Genomic DNA, 15577 nt, shown 5'->3' on the forward strand with positions numbered 1-15577 from the left:
TATTCCAACATTTATATTCAATAATGTTCATTAACATATTACTCGTATAGGCTGGGCGCAGTGGCTCACGCCTATAATCTTAGCATTTTGGGAGGCCAGGGCGGTAGGATTGCTTGAGCTCAGGAGTTCGAGACCAGCCTGAATGAGAGTGAGACCCTGTTTCTACTAAAAATAGAAAAAAATTAGCTGGGCATCATGGTGCATGCCTGCAGTCCCAGCTACTCAGGAGACTGAGGCAGGAGGATCTCTTGAGCTCAGAAGTTTGAGGTTGCTGTGAGCTATAATGATGCTACTGCTCTCTAGCTAGGGTGATAGAGTTAAGACTCTGCCTCAAAAAAATATATATATATTACTTGTATATTAGAAAAATAATGGCACCTTTTTATAAAGATGGAACAGGTTCTACAAAGCGTGGGCTGTTGATGCTGATAGAGCACCATACAGCCATTACATATGCAGTGGATGCCAAGCTGGCAACACAGGAGAACATTAAGAACACAAGTTCAGTGAGGGGGCCAGACATCCAGCCGCGAGGAAGACGATCCACACTCACGGACACGGCACACGGGGAAGGACAGACAGCCATGGAGCTGGAGCCTGGATTGTTTTGTGGCTAAAAGCACTGGCCTTGAGGCCAGTTGAAGGTTTGAGTGCTGGCTGTGCCACTTACTAGAAATGCGACTAGTTACTCAGCTACGTGGGCCTCAGTTTCCTCATCTGTAAGACGGGGTAATATCTGCCCTGCAAAGTACATAAAGCTCGTGGCCAGGGCCTGGCCCCCAGGCTGCTCACGATGCTCTCAGTGCTTATCAGTGGGCAGGGCCACCACAGGTGGCTTGCTTTCTTCTTCCTGCCTTCTGGACTTCACATTTTCCTTAATGAGCATGTCCCACTTCAGTCATCAGAGCAAAGGTAGGCTGGGGCCCGAGGCCTGAGAACTCCACAGGGCTGTCTCCACCCCAGCTGCTGCCGGCTCTGCCAGCAGCCACCTGGGTCACCAAGCCTGCCCTCTCCTGACCACCTGTCCCCTGTGGTGCCCAAGGGCCCATAGTCATCTTGACTAATTCACTGTGGACCAAGTGGGCCAGGCCAGGGACAGGGCGGCCGGCTGCCCACGAGAGGGACCAGGTAACTCCCAGCCCGGTGCAGGGAGCGCTGGCTTCCTGACTGGCTGGAGCCCTCTGCCTCTGGCCCAGAGCCTCACCTGCACCACGGGCCTCTGTCCCACCTGCCTCTGCTATGACCCAGCATCAGGACCTGCCCTTCCCCACCCCCGGGGGGGACAGCTCCAGGCCTCCCCACCAGCCACCTGCAAAGCCCTGCTTATCAAGCAGCCTAAATGGCCTTCAAAACCCTCATCTCATCATGTCACCCCTGCTGAAATCCTTTTCAGGTCTTCCTGCTGCTCTTTGGATAAAGTCCAAAAATCTCGCCACCACCTACCAGGCCTGCTGCCCTTCCCAGCCTCCTCCAGCCCCTTCGCCTCGTGGCCCGCTACACTTCAGGCCCCAGTTCAACCTCCCCAGCCTCCGGAAGGTGTCCCTCCCCTTCCGGACCAGGTCAGTCCTCACATTGCAGGGTCTCGGAGCAGCCCAGGCTTCTCGAGAGCAGCCCTGGAGCCCAGATCATGGCGTAAGTCTGCATCTGTCAGTGTGGTTGGCTTGTTCTTCTTCCTCACTCGCCTCTGCACTGCCCCCGGGCAGGGACCGTGCCCGTCTGTGCCCCCAGTAGACGCAGTGCCTCTCACACGCTGACGGCTGACCCTTCTGCAGCACCTGCCACGGGCCAGCACTGCTCTAAGCAGAGACACCAAACGACCCAGCTACTGCTCCCTATGACCCAGGGCAGCAGCTGCTCTTACTACCCCATCTTCCAGATGAGGACACTCGTGAGGCATAGGAGGTTCAAATAATGTGCCTACTGTCACAGAAATAGGAGGTGACAGAGCTGGGATGTGAACTTGAGCCGCTGGGCTCCAGAGTCTGTACCCTTAATCACGGTGCTTTTCTGAAGCAACAAATATGGGTCAACTGGATACATGATTCAACCCAGTGACTCAACCCTGGGCCTCTGGGGTCAGCCAACGCCGTCCTCCCAGGGCTCCGGCTTTCCTGCCTCGTTCGCAAAGCCCTGGCTCTCGACTCTGCAGGGCTGAGCAGCCCTCTTCTTGCCGGATTTGAAAGGGAACACGTGGGTATACGGTACGTGGGCAGAGCCCTGGGCTCTGGAGGAGGCAGACGGGTGAGGCTCGGCTCTGGCCGGTGCCAGCTGTGGCATCCTGACAAATCTCCTTCCCGCAGCCAAACTCAGGACACCAAGACAGCCTTCCCACCGCTGAGTGCGGGACCCGGGCAAGTGCCCTTGGCCCTTTGGCCCTTCACTGCTCTGCAGCCTCGGGAGGGAGGAGGTCCCTCAGCTCTGCTTCTCTCTTCCTTGATCTTCCTCAACCCATCTGTCTCTCCCACCCTTGAGTCTGGCCGGGGGATCTCTCTCCCACCAGCCACAGATCCCGAGGGCCTGGATGCCCTGCAGGGGCGACTGCCCAGGCTGATGCAGACAGAGGCAGGCCCCACGCCCCAGGGGGGCCCCACTGCAGCAGCCCATAGTAGGTGCTCAGCTCATGTCTGTTGGCTGGAGGAGAAGGAAGAGGTGCATGGCCCCACAGAGGGCTCTGGAAGCTGACACTACAATGGCAGAGAAGGGGCCAGCACGGGCCTGGGGGGGGCCGGCCCTACCGTCCCACCAGGTCACCTCCCAAGCCCAAAGGGGATGTGGTGAGCAGTGAGGACCCCGGATCCCACCCATCCATGTGGACACACCACTTTCTCACCCAGTATTAGCCAAGTCATGAACTCCAGCAGGGAGAGACCCTGCTTTAACCCTGTCCTGCCCAAGCCACAGATCAGCCTGGGGCCCAGGCCCAGCAACTTCAGCCTCCTACCCAACCAGCCTGCCCTGGGGCCACCTCTGCTCACGCTTGGGCTCAGGGCCAAGTGTCCAGGCAAAGGGGCATGACTTTTCCCCTTGGTGTTTTATGCAAGTCCCAATGGGAGCAGCAGCTTCTGAGTCCGGTGTGTTTTCTGGAACCCACACCCTTATCTGTTACACACAGAAGCAGGCTGGAGTCCTGTCCACGAGGCCCTGAGTCCACAATTCCCAGCTCCACATGGCGGCAGGAAGACTCACCTGCTGGGGACGAGCCTCAGTGGCCACACCCAGAGCTGTTTCTCAAAACGGAGGGAGAAGCGGCTGGAGGGCCCCTTCCTGCGCTCAAAGGGCTAGGGGGGCCAGGAGAAACAGCTGATGGACCACCTGCTGCCCCAGGAGCAGGGGGTCAGTCTGCGGGTGGGAGGGAACTGGCCTGTCCCAAAGCAGGCCAAGGGGGCCAAGCCCGGCAATTCAAAACAGCTGCTGCCTCGGCATCTGGCCGGACCTCTGCAAAGCAGAAGCCTCCAAAGGAGTTCTTCTCTCCCTGCCTGACCCGAGGGCAGCTTCTGCTACCATTTCCTGCCTATGCCTCGGTTTCCCCATCTGTAAATGGGTACAGTAACTCTACCGGTCTCTTTAGGACTTTGTGAGGATCAAATGAGACAAGCCGCGTAAAGTGCACGTGCCCAGCACACAGGAAGGGTTCAGTGCACGGCAGTTGTCATCGTCAGTGGGCGCCGTGTTAAAACCCAGGGCACCTCCAGGCAGCTGCTGTGAGGCCTCTACTGCCGGCCTTCTAAGGAGGAGCCCGAGCCCAGCCCTGGCTGCAGGGTCGCAGCCCTAGGCTGAAGCTGGTTCTCCTGCAGCTCTGTGCAAAGCGCCCACACGGGGATGCTGGCACCACATGTCCGTGTATCCTGGGCTACCCAGTGCAACCCTTGTCCCAAGATCCCAGACAAACTGATAGTCCAGAGTCAGGAGAGCCGGGCTTTGGAGGCCACTCAGCTGTTCACTCTGCATGGCCTGGAGCCAGTCAGTCAATGGCCTTCCTTAAGTCATTCACCTTTGCAGCTGGGCTAGCAAAGAATGACCTTGGACCTGGGCCAAACAAAGCCTGGGGTGCTCTGGTTACCCTGCAGAGGACACAGGCCCTCCCTGGCCCTCCCAGCTCCTTGGGCACAGTCGCTGTGGTCTTAGCTTCTGGGACTTTGCATCGTCCTTCTGACCCTCCCATCTCTCCAGCCTTTCCCCGTGACCTAAATGTTGCTGGCCCCTGGCGCTCCTCTGAGCTGCTCACTTCCAGTACTGCGCCCCGACGGCCTTGCCCTCTGCCCGAGCTCCAGGCTCTAAGATCTCATTAAACACTGACGGGTGTATTCCTAGAAGGCTCCTGGGGGGAGGTGGCATCTCTATGCCAGCTACCCGCTCCCCAGAACACACCGGCTCTATCTGCAGCTCACAGAGCTCCTGCGTTTCAGAACCAGGCTGGCTGCAGGTTCCCACACACGTCATCCCATTCCTTCTCCTGGGGTCCCAGCTCGGTCACTGAGGCTGACGCCATGGAGTGGCCATCTCTCCCCTCACACCCACCACCACCCTCTCTACCCACCTCCTCCAACAGCCCTGAGGGGCCCAGGCTAGCCTCCCCTCTCCCCTGCGTCACCCTGGTCTCCCCAGCTTTGGGCCCCACCCACAACTCATCCTCCTGTGGCATCCAGCAATCTTTCCACGTCCCTCCTCAGGGTGCATCTTACAACCCAGTAAACCTTATGTCCCTAGTCTGACATTCAAGGCCTTCCTGATTTAGCAGCAGGTTACCTTTCTGCCCGCTCCCCTTCCAGGGCTCTGGGTTCTAGCTGCCCTGCTCCTCCAGCCTCCCAACCAGGAGCTGAACCTGGGACTCCCCACAGCGTCTCTGGGCCTGGCACAGGGCCTAGCCCTGGGGAGGGGCTCTGGGGGTGCCTCTGGCCTGGATGGGGGTCCTCCACAGAGACCCTGGAGCCCTCCCACCAGGAGCCCCTGGGAAGCACCCCAAGCCCAGCCCCAGCCCAGCACCCACTCCATGGCCTCATCTCCAGCAAATACTCACTTTGGCTCCGGGAGGGCCAGGGAGACCTGGATTTCCATAAGGCCCGGGAGGCCCCTGCAAGGGGAAAAGAAACAAAACCAAAAAGGTGACAGAAAATAGGGGCCATCCCACTTCTGACTGCAAATGCCTGGCCCCTTCCCTCCACCCACTGGTTCAGTATCTTCTCTCCAAGCCAAGTCTCAGCAACGCCATCGCGGCTACTCAGCCTGCTCTTAGGAGCGACCCTGGATGCCTGGCCCTGCGCGAAACACTTCCCACGTGTCATCTCATCTTATCCCATTAACCCACAAAGTAGGTGCCACCATTATTCCTATTTTGAAATGAGGAAGATGATGCTCACAGAGGTTTATAACTGCCTCAAGTCACCCAGCTGCTCAGAGGCAGAGCTGGGCTTTGACCTCAGATATGTCTGACCACAGAGCACAAGTCCTGGACCCATGAATTTGGCCACTTCTCCCTCAGCCTGGCCCCATCAGCCCTTCCCAGCTTCCTTGGGCTCAAACCACGCTTAGCTGTTCATTTCTCTCCAGCACACCTGGTACTCTCTCTCCTCACCACCTTTCCCACGCTGTTCTAACCATCTGGCATGCCTTCCCATCGTCCCCCTTCTCTGGCTGAAGCCCTGACCCATCCTTCAAGGCCTGACTCAAATGCCATCTCCTCCAGGGAACCTCCTAGGACTCCTCCAGCCTCAAGTGGTTTCTTTATCTTTTGGACTCCAAATGGACTTCTGTTTGAGCCTTTGGACTTGAAAGCTCAAGGAAGGGTGCACTTGACCTCTTGTGAACAAAGGTGCACTCCTCCTGTGGCTACAACACGTGGTCAGAGCTCTCCCTTAGACTCCTGCAAGCTACAAGCTTGCAAGGTCCTCCCAGAGACCACAGAGCAGCTGGGAAGATGGGGCCCAGAGAGTGCAAGAGCCTTGGTCAAGGTCATACAGCAGAGCCATGGCCAAGCGAGATCAGGGTCCTGGGCTTGGCTTCAAGTCCAGAGCTCGTTCATGACACTGGGTTTTCCCAGGCCAGATCCGAATCCCCCTGCAACAGCTGGGTCCTGTTATGTCCACTTTCTCCAGCAAGGGCGCTGGGCTAGAGTCTTCCAGCCCTAATAGAAACAGAGCTCTGAGAGGCAGGTAATACTCGAGGGTCTTTGCCCAGCAGGAATAATCTGGACCATGAGGGGTGGGGAGAGGCACCTCAAGGGGTCCGCTGGTCCCCCCACCCCACCAGCCTCTAGACACGCTGCCCTCATCCCTGCCCCTCTTGACTCATCGGGCTGTGTATGAGCTGCTTCCTCCTTCCCTGGCCGAGGCCAGCTTCCCAGCTGCAGCCTGTCACATTCCAACCAAGGCACCTCCCTCTTCCGTTCTTCCTCGATGCCTGAACTGGGACCCTCCCATTCTCCGAATGCATCAGGAAGGAGCAGTGTCCAGTGCGCTCAGCCTGGGGAATTTCTGAGTGCCACGTGTGACCCTCCCTCTAAAATAACCAGCCCTCCTGTCCTCACCGCAGTCCACCAAACACGGTCCCCTGGCACGTGGATGGAGCCGGGAAGTGTCAAGATCTAATCCAAGCCTCACCCCACAACCCCAGCCTCAGTCTCCCCATCTCTCCTATGAATGACCGGGACCCAGAGGTCACTCAGGAATCTGGAAAACTTCCGATGTTCACTCCAGCCCGGGCCCCGGGTTCTAAACACAGAGCCCAGCTGGAATTGGGCAAAGGCTGCGTGGGGGTGTTTGAGGAGGGGTTACTGACACCCAGCTCCCCCAGAAAGAGGCATGGGCTGTGCAAGGTCAAGGGTGGCTGCCTCTCCCCAGTTATGCCCCCAGCTGCCCCACAGAGGGTGGGCCGGAGCACTCAGCTACCCCATCTGCAGCTTGCGAAGGTGGGGGCTTCCTGCTTTCCCACCCTCACCTCCCCAGCCCTCTCCAGCCACTGCCTTGCAGAGAAACGAGGCACATAGTTGACCTGGAGCCAAGCAGACCGGTTCTATAAATGCTGCAGCCCTGAGAGCCGGGTGGGGGAGGGCTCAGGGCTTCCCCAACATCCGTCAGTGGGCTGGGGGAGTATGTGGAAGAGGGAAGGGGTATGCCACAGCGCTTTGGGTGACCTCAGGTAAGATCCTGCCCCTCCCTGAGCCCCAGAGCCACCATCTGTGCAGAGAGGACCTGGGATTGTTTAATCCGGCATTCTATTATCTTCGGAATTTTATGATCTATGGAATTTCCAGTCTAGAAACAGGATGATGGGGGTTGGGGCAGGCAGACAGCCTGGAAGCCTGTCAGAAGAGTCATTCACCCAGGGCTGGGGAGAACCTTGGAAATGCCTTACCATGATCCCAGTCTTTATAGCTAGGGAAACTGAGGCTTGGTGGAGGGAAGGGACTGGCCTAAGATCACACAGCTTCTTGGTAGAAATGTCCTGGACCTCCAGATTAGAACCTTTTCCAACCAATTGCCCAGCACCTCCTGCATGAAGAGCACTCCACTAGGCATCGCTGAAGAGAGAGAGGTAATTAAGGCTTATCTCGGGCCCGGGCAGGGGTGGGGGGTGCTCGGTTGAATAGACAGAACGTTGGCACAATAGATGGTTAAGATAGTGGGCTCTGCAGTCAGACTGCCGGGGTGCCGTCCTGGCTCTGGCATTTATTCTGTTTGACTTCATCCAAAGGAATTGAACCTTTCTAAGCCTGTTCCCTCATCTGTCCAGTGGGAAGCATATTGGAACCGACTTGTCAGGATGGCTAGGAAGACGGAATGAGATCATGCACGTACAACTCAGCACACAGCTCAACAGTCAGTAAGAGCTTTCAGAAAGTGACCCGGGCCAGCCAGACGGGGCAGATAAACTGCTGCAAGAGCCCCGAGAAGGGGGTGGTCATCAGAAATGGAGGCGGTGTTTGATCTTAGCCGTGAACAGAGGAGGAGCTTGCAGAAGCGAGATGCCGGGTAGAGCAGACAGCCAGGGCAGGTGCAGGGGCCGGGGGCCTTGGGAGGGGTTTGGGGGAAGGGGGCCGACTGCCTGGGCCTGGAGTGCTGGTCAAGGGCCTCAGCCCGGTCCCAGGCTGCACATTCTCCTGGACTAGCAGCATCTGCAATACCTATGTGGTCCCCAGGGCATGTGCTTCACGTGCTTCATGAAGCCTCCAAAGCCAGGAGGAAATGCCGCTTCAGACAGCAGATTCCAGAGCCCTGGGCCCAGGGAACACAGGGCCAGGTCTGGAGGGAACTAGAGCTTGGGTAATTGCATAACCAGAACCATCCGCTGGGCTCAGAGCTAAAAATATGCCCCAGGCAGCTATCTCTGCCAGGGCCTCGCCAGGCACCCAGCGTGGGAAAGGCTGATTCAGCCTGGGCACAGATGTCGGGTGTCGTTGGTCCCAGCCCTCTAGGGAAGGAGGCAGATTTCCCTGCACGAGGACCCTCCGGGTTCCAGCATATGGTTAAGAGCCTGGGTTCCTGTCCTGGCTTTGCCACTTCCTACTCGGTTTCCTTATCCCAAAATGAGAATGATCACACTGGCCCCTGGGGGACTGGGGTTGGGTGGGAGGGTCAGATAAGGCAGCATAAAGTGATGCGCCAGGCACAACACACAGCAGCTATTTTCACATCAGCTACTGCAGCCCTGCAGAGCTGTCCTCCAGCCTCTCTCCAGCATGGGGGGCTCCCCCATCCCTGGCCCTTCCAGGTGCCTATGTCAGCATCCCTACCCCAGGATGGCCCTGCAAAATGGGAAAAGGAATGCAAGGGTCACGTCCTCCCAAGTCATTGTTTTTTCTCCTGAACAAACTCTGAAGCCCGTCAGCTCAGGAGACGTGGGCTTCAGGAGCCCCTTCCCCACCCCAGGCCGCAAAGGGCGATACCCACAGTAGACAACTGAGACCTGCAAGAGGTGATCACTGTCCCATGCCATGTCTGTCCACATAGCACCCCCAAGAGCCCCAAGTTCACCCCCAGTGGACAAAGTGGAAAACAGGTGCCAGGGAAGGGCAGGGAAGAGTCTGAGGACACATGGCAAGCCTGGAACTTCAGGGGCAGTGGGATGCAGCCAGCCAGAGCTCCAGAGGACAGTGTGTGATTACTCACCCGAGGCCCTCGTGCACCGGGGGGTCCAGGAAGCCCAGGTAGCCCAGGGGGACCCTGAAGAGAAAGCGAGAAGACAGTGTCAAGTGGCAGCAGAGAATGGGTTCAAACAGTCATTTAGTAATTCTGTCCAGAGCTCTGAGCAGGAACACCCCACGGTTGAGAAGACGGGGTCTCCTGAGATCCCCACTCTGAGGAACTCATGCTCTTTGGAGATTTTGGGTCTTTGTAGCTGCTGTTTCTTAGTTTTTGAAGCCTTTGATTTTTATCACCCAGCTAACTTAGAGTGTCACCTCCTCCAAGAAGCTGCCCCTGATCTCTTCCCCAAGTTGGGCCAAGTTCCCTCTTTCCTTCTATTTTAAAAACTACTGTATTATTTGGGGAATTATCTGCTTAGAAGCCTGTCTCTCCCATCACATCATGGTCTCCTCAAAGGAAATAATGGGATATGAGTCATCTCTCTATCCCAGGGCTCAGCCAAACGTTTGATAACAGAAAACAGCAAGAGACCTCAGAGCTCAGCCAAGTTCACTGCAGAGTCGGAGCAGAGCAGAGACTTGGCCAAGGTCACACTCAGCACCCCACACCTCACCCCGGAGAGGTAGTGCAGCAAAGAGCACAAGCACAGGCTTCCGAGTCAGACAGCCCTGGGTTCAAATCCTGTGCTGCCACTGACCAGCCAAGTTTGGGCAAGCATTTAATAAAAGCAGGGCCCATAATACCCTCCTCATGGGATTGTTTCAAGGATGATAGGAGACACAGTAAATGTTTAACACGGTGCCTGGTGCATCATTGGCACTCAAATGTTTGATCGGTTCCCCACGCCAGAGCCTGGTCCAGCTTCCATCGCTGCTCCCCCAGAACCTGCCCCTCCGTGGTCGCCCTGCCTCCACTCTCCGTTCCCTCCCGGCCCTCTCCAGTCCTCCTCCACACAGCCACATTCACCTGGCCACGGGCACTCCCCTGCTCAACAACATTTAATGGCTCCCCATTTCCCACAAGAGAAAGGTCCAACCCTGAGGCTTGGCATTTAAGGAGCACCTGTCTGGCCTCATCTCTTTTCCTTTCACACAGGGAGGGAGGCAGCCGAGCAGACTCACTAAGCCCCGGACTGCCTTTCGTTCAAATCCTGGGTTTACTGCTGAACAGCTGGGGACTTCGTGCAATTCCTTCCACCTGTCCGAGTCTCAGATGCCCCCCCCTTTAAAATGGTCCGACAGTTACTGTCTCACCTACCCCGAAGGAGTAATGAGGATTAACTAAGCGCCTGATGTGAGGAAGGGAGCCTGCAGCCTTCGAAGGAAGCCAGGCTTTCGAGGATGTGTGAGGCCTGGGGAATTCATTTGTTTCAAATAACCATCAACGAGATTCCAGGTTTCCTGCCCAGCGTTCAAAATCGGTGTTGAAAACCCAGTACGGTTTGGCTGGTAATTAATCCAGATCTCATGCCGGGCAGCGTCGGCTCACAGCGCTGGCCTGTGAACACCGCGTGCTGGCTTGTTCGGGAAGAAAAATCAGAGGAGAGATCCAGGCAGGCAGATCTGGGCACCAAGGGCCCACAGTCACTGGGCAGGAGCCCGAGGGAAGGGAGGAGGGACTGTTTGGTGACCTCAGGCAAGTCTCGGCCACCTCTGAGCATCCGGGTACCTCTGCCAACTTGGCGGCAACTTTCCTTCCACCCAGAACTCGGGGGCTGGGTGGTGGTCTCTGGTCCTCTGTCGGACTCTGCAGGCTCAGGACCCCAGGCCAGTCCACACCCTCTCCTCCCCAGCTGGCTTTGGCAGGAGTGGTAGAGTATGGTGCAAGACTGGGGCTGGGGTTCCCACCGGGCACCCCCACCTACTAGCGGGGTGGCTTTGGATAAGCTATCTCCAGTCTCCAAGCCTTCACTTCTATAACTGTGAAATGGGGATAATAATAGCAACTGGCCAACAGATAATCTACAAAAAGTGCTAAGCCCGGTGCCTGGCCCCCAATTAATGCTCAAAAAAATGCTAGCTGTTATTTCTGTTTAGCAATCTCCTGGAAATGCCCTGACTCAAAATGTTAAGACCCCCTCCTTCACATCTGTTTCTGGGGCACAGCAAAAGATGTCCCTTCCTAGAAGATCCTCCTTGACCCAAATCTCCTAGGTGACTTAGAATTTAAGGGAAATGCAAGGGGCTAAGGCTAAGCCTTACTGTCACCATACCAGGCCCTTTCAACAGATAAGAAATCAGAGAGGCTCAGAGAGGCAGAGTGACTTGCCCAATGCCACACAGCAAACAAGAGGTAGACCCTGGTTCAAACTCAGGACCACTGGACCTGTTCTATTTTGGCAGCTTGCACACAGACAATCTTGGTCGGATGTGTCTCTCACTAAGTATATGACCTTGGGTAAGTCCCTTCCCCTCTGTGGCCATCTGTGAACATCCAGCACCGGCATTTCCTGAGTTGTGGGGGTTGGGGGGTAATTTCCTCCACTAGGTTATCAGTGGGGAGAGGAAAGGTGGGTTCCCCTCTCACAGAGGAGAAGGCCAAGGCCCAGAGGGGTGAAGGGCACATCCAGGACTCCAGGGAGAGACAGGCTCCGTGGGATGCAGCTCCCTCATGGATCCCAGTGGGGCTGCAGCTGCAGAGGCCTGGACACACCTTCTTGGCATTTCTTCTGCCCCAGAAATGGGGCATCCAGGCCGGAGTCTGACCTCATCCATAACATCTGCAGAGCCGACTGTGAGTGCCAGTTGGGACCCGGGGCCCAGCCTGGTGATGTCAGCCCACGGGCCGGCTCCTTGACATGGCAGCCCAGGCCCCAGCTGCGGCCTGGCCAAGCCCTCCACTCCAACGACCTGGACCGGGGCCACCAGCCGCCCAGCTCCAGCCGTGGGCCTGAGCCTTCCCCACTCAGTGCTCACGGCGTCGGTGGGTGAACGAGGGCCTCCCCTGCCCCGATCTGAGACCCTGCCTGTTCTCCGTGTGGTGGAAAAATGCTGCCATTTCTTTCCAGGGCCTGAAGCCTGAGAGGGTGACTCTGGGATGATTCACGAGGCCAGGGTGGGATTTTCCACTCCACGCTGCAAACAACGGGGCCTCTGAGAGGGCTCAGAGCCGAGGGGGAGCGGAGCGGGGGCTGCAGGCCCGTCTGGGGGAGGTAGAGGAGGCCCGGACTCTGCGCGCACGCAAGCAGAGCCATGGAAACAACCAAGCAGCCCCCCTCTGGGCTTCCCCCAAGGGTCCTGAACTCCAACAGACAGACCTAGGGGAGCCCCATCCCACGGAACAAGTCCACCCTTGTGTCCAGCTGTAACGGCCCGCCTGCCAAGCCCTGCAGAAGGAAGCAAGTCCTGGCTGGCATCTCCCCTGGCAGTAAGCAATGAGAGATTTTACAGGCCTGAGATGTGGGAGACCCGAGTCCTGTCCCGGGCGTGCTCCTAACTGCCATGTGACCTTAAGCAATGACCTTTTGGTCACTGGGTCTCTGCTCTGTGTCTGTAGCCTGATGGGGGCGGGCAGGGGTCTCAGAGGGCCCTCTCGTCTCTAACCATCTGAGCTCGCAATTATTCCCAAGAATTCCCACAGGGCACTGAGCCTTCCCCAGTCTCTGTCCTAGGAAGGACCTGCTAGCACAGAGCTTCTCGGTGTAACCACAGCTCAGTATGGCCTTGAGCAAGTTACTTCATCTCTCTGTGTCCCGGGCCTCAGTTTGCCCAGCTGCGAAATGGGGATGACATATCTGCCTTCTGGGATAACATGTGTGCACGCCGGTCATTCTCCATTTACTCCCCAGGCTGTGCTCCAGGGAGCTGACCTCTAGACTGCACGCCCAGGCTTCCTTGCCCTCCAGCTGCTGGCTAGGTTTTTTCATGGGAGACCTCGGCAAGAGACGACAAAGGAGGAGAAAGAGGATGGGGTATTCCTCTCCCTGCTCCCTCCCCACCCGCCATGTTCTAGTGTGGCTTCAGACCCTGTCGGGGAGACCCCTGCTCAAGGTTTGAACTCTCACTGGGTACTGGAAATACCTTTCCTTCCCCTGGGACCTTCAGGGCTGGGAGCAGTAACAGTTTCCTGCAGTTTCTACGCCCCGTGTGCTTCACCGGCCCCTGCTGGTCCCTGTGATGCTGCCCACACCTTTGGAAATCGTCTCTCCCTTAAACTCCCTGGTGACCCTGGCCCCTGCCTGGAGCTGACTGGCATCGCATGCAAACTGCTTAGCACAGGGCCTGGCATGCAGTAGGTGCTCAAACATGATATGCTAAAGACAAAGCAAAACACCCCTCCATTCTCCTGAGTTTTCAATGATGCCCGCGTGAGGGGTGAATGTCTCAAGATCTAGCCCCAAACAAAAGCATGAAGGCCCGGGAGACGCAATGAGATGCCCCTCCAGCTATGACCTGGGGTGGGCTACTGGGGAAAAAGAGAACAAATGAAAACAAGTCAAGAAGCTCTGAGAGAAGCCCTGGGTGCAGAGGTGGGAAAAGAGAGGGCAGTCCTACCCCAAAGCCCCTCCTGCCCAGCTGACACGTGTCATGGTACTCTTATCCATTCAGGCTCCTGGGCTGTCCCTGCTCTACCGGCTAGCCCCAGGTTAGTTAGTATTTTCATAGCACAGTTCTCCAAGAAAGTGTGAGGTTGTGTCCAAACCCTCCTGGTTCTCTCAGTGCAACTCTGTCCCCACCTCAACACCCACCAGCAGTCCATGATCACAGCCACAACAGTCCACTAGGACCCAGGCTCTAGCGCTGTGTGCTGACATCCCTCATCCCACCGAATCTACACAACAACCCTGAAAAGGTAGGCACTGTGTCCGCATTTTACAGAAACAGAAACTGAGGCTCAGAGAGGTTAAGCAACTTGCCAAAGATCACACAGCACCAGCCAGGCCCCTAGAAATTCAATCAACCTTTGTGCAAAGATGAACAGATGGCAGGATAAGGGAATGGTTCAAACTCAGGTCATTCCAAATCCAAAGCCTGCGTGCTTTTGTAGTATGCACAGCCCCTCCTCATTCCCCTGACAGGAGAGTTCTGTATAACCTCAAGGAGTCCGGCCTGGGAGTCAGGACAACCTGTTTTGTAAGGATCAAATCCCTTCATTCATTTCACGCAGTCACAGAGCATCTGCTGTGGGCCAGGCCCTTAGCCGGGTCTCCCCGAGGTGACGCCGGAAAAAAGTGCAAGCACGTGCAAATGCCAGTGGCCTGACCATGAATAAATAAGGCCTTGACTCGCCTCCTCCCAGGCGTGGGGCTTCTGTGCAGCTTCTGTGCAGCTCTGTGAACCGCGGCCTCCCCGCCCCAACTCACCCGGGGCCAGGCTCAGCTTTTCCATGCTCCACCCGCCCAGGGCTCCCACGGAGCTCCCTCGCTCAGCAGCTACAACTCCCGGCAGGCCTCGGCCCAGAGCTCTGTCTCAGCCTCTGCCAGCAGGTCTCCTGCACCCCGAGCGCCCCGAGGCCCACGCCTGCACATGCAGACCCAGCCACTGCACCCCTCCCGGGCACTGAAAGGTCCCAGCCATTGCTCAGGGGGGAGCTCTTCCAACACCCTGCAACAGGGGAGCCCCAGGGAGAGGAAAGAATTTCCCCAAAGTCACTCAGCAAAACTTGCTTCCTTTCCAGTACAGCTTTATTTGCAAATTCTCAGGTCATCCTCCCAAGAGGGAGAGGGGAGCTACTATTGTCTTACACGCTACAGAAACTGAGGCTCGGAGTGGATCAGAGTCACAGAGCTACAAAGGGTGGAGTCAGGATTCAGGTCTGTGTGCTTCCCTGCTGTTCAAACATGCCACTTCCATTACGTTATTCTGGTATTTGGTGAAAAAGAAGTGACCAGGCGCCCACCTGCTACCCAGTGGACAAAGACTCTACTTCTTGGTTCCTACTGGAGTGAGGCTAAGTTCCAAGCTGGGGGAAGGGTGAGGACAGGGAACAGCACGGGGAGAGAGGCAGGGATGCCACCCAGGCAGGTTGATGTCCTCCCTCTTGCCCTCCGCAGAGAGGGCTGGACGAGCAGGGAGAGCCTTGGCCCTGGCGGGAAGTCGGGGACCCTGAGCGCATCCCAGCTCCTTCAGGAACATGCTGGGCGCCCTTGGCCAAGTGCTTGGTCTCTCCAGCCTGGTCAGTCATCTGCAGGGCAGGGAGGAACACTGGCATCCTGCCCTCCATGAGGTCCCAAAGGGAGATGCCACACATATGGGAACAGCTCATAAACTTGGTGGGTTATTGAAACAGAAGATTCTTTAGACGTTGAGCCCTTCCTTTGAGGACAGAGACAGGAGCTGACTCCTCTCTGAAGCCCCCAGCCCCCCAGCCCTGAGCCCCAGAGTGGACACTCAGGGGGATGGGACGACATGGGCTGGTCTTGGAGTCTAGAATCTGGGATGTAAACCTCAACTCTGCCTCCCACAAGCTGTGTGGCCTTGGGCAAGTCCTGGGCCTCTCTGGGCAGTCTCCTATCTCCTCACCTGACCAGTGAGAAGGGTTGAACTGAGTGACACCTA

At 57.0% G+C, this 15577-nt stretch overlaps 1 protein-coding gene across 2 annotated transcripts in view; it reads right to left on the minus strand.

Moving 5' to 3' along the window:
* Nucleotides 1–15577, minus strand: part of COL27A1 (collagen type XXVII alpha 1 chain) — a 131318-nt gene that overhangs the window by 108431 nt on the left and 7310 nt on the right. For both annotated transcript variants that reach the window (XM_045563547.1, XM_045563546.1), the window contains exons 3-4: nucleotides 9105–9158; nucleotides 5018–5071 (exon numbers count right to left, since the gene is read on the minus strand). In XM_045563547.1, coding sequence (XP_045419503.1) covers nucleotides 5018–5071; nucleotides 9105–9158 — 108 coding nt within the window. The remainder of the gene's footprint in view (nucleotides 1–5017; nucleotides 5072–9104; nucleotides 9159–15577) is intronic.

The sequence above is a fragment of the Lemur catta genome, chromosome 10 (assembly GCF_020740605.2).
Source record: "Lemur catta isolate mLemCat1 chromosome 10, mLemCat1.pri, whole genome shotgun sequence".
NCBI classification, from domain to species: Eukaryota; Metazoa; Chordata; class Mammalia; order Primates; family Lemuridae; genus Lemur; species Lemur catta.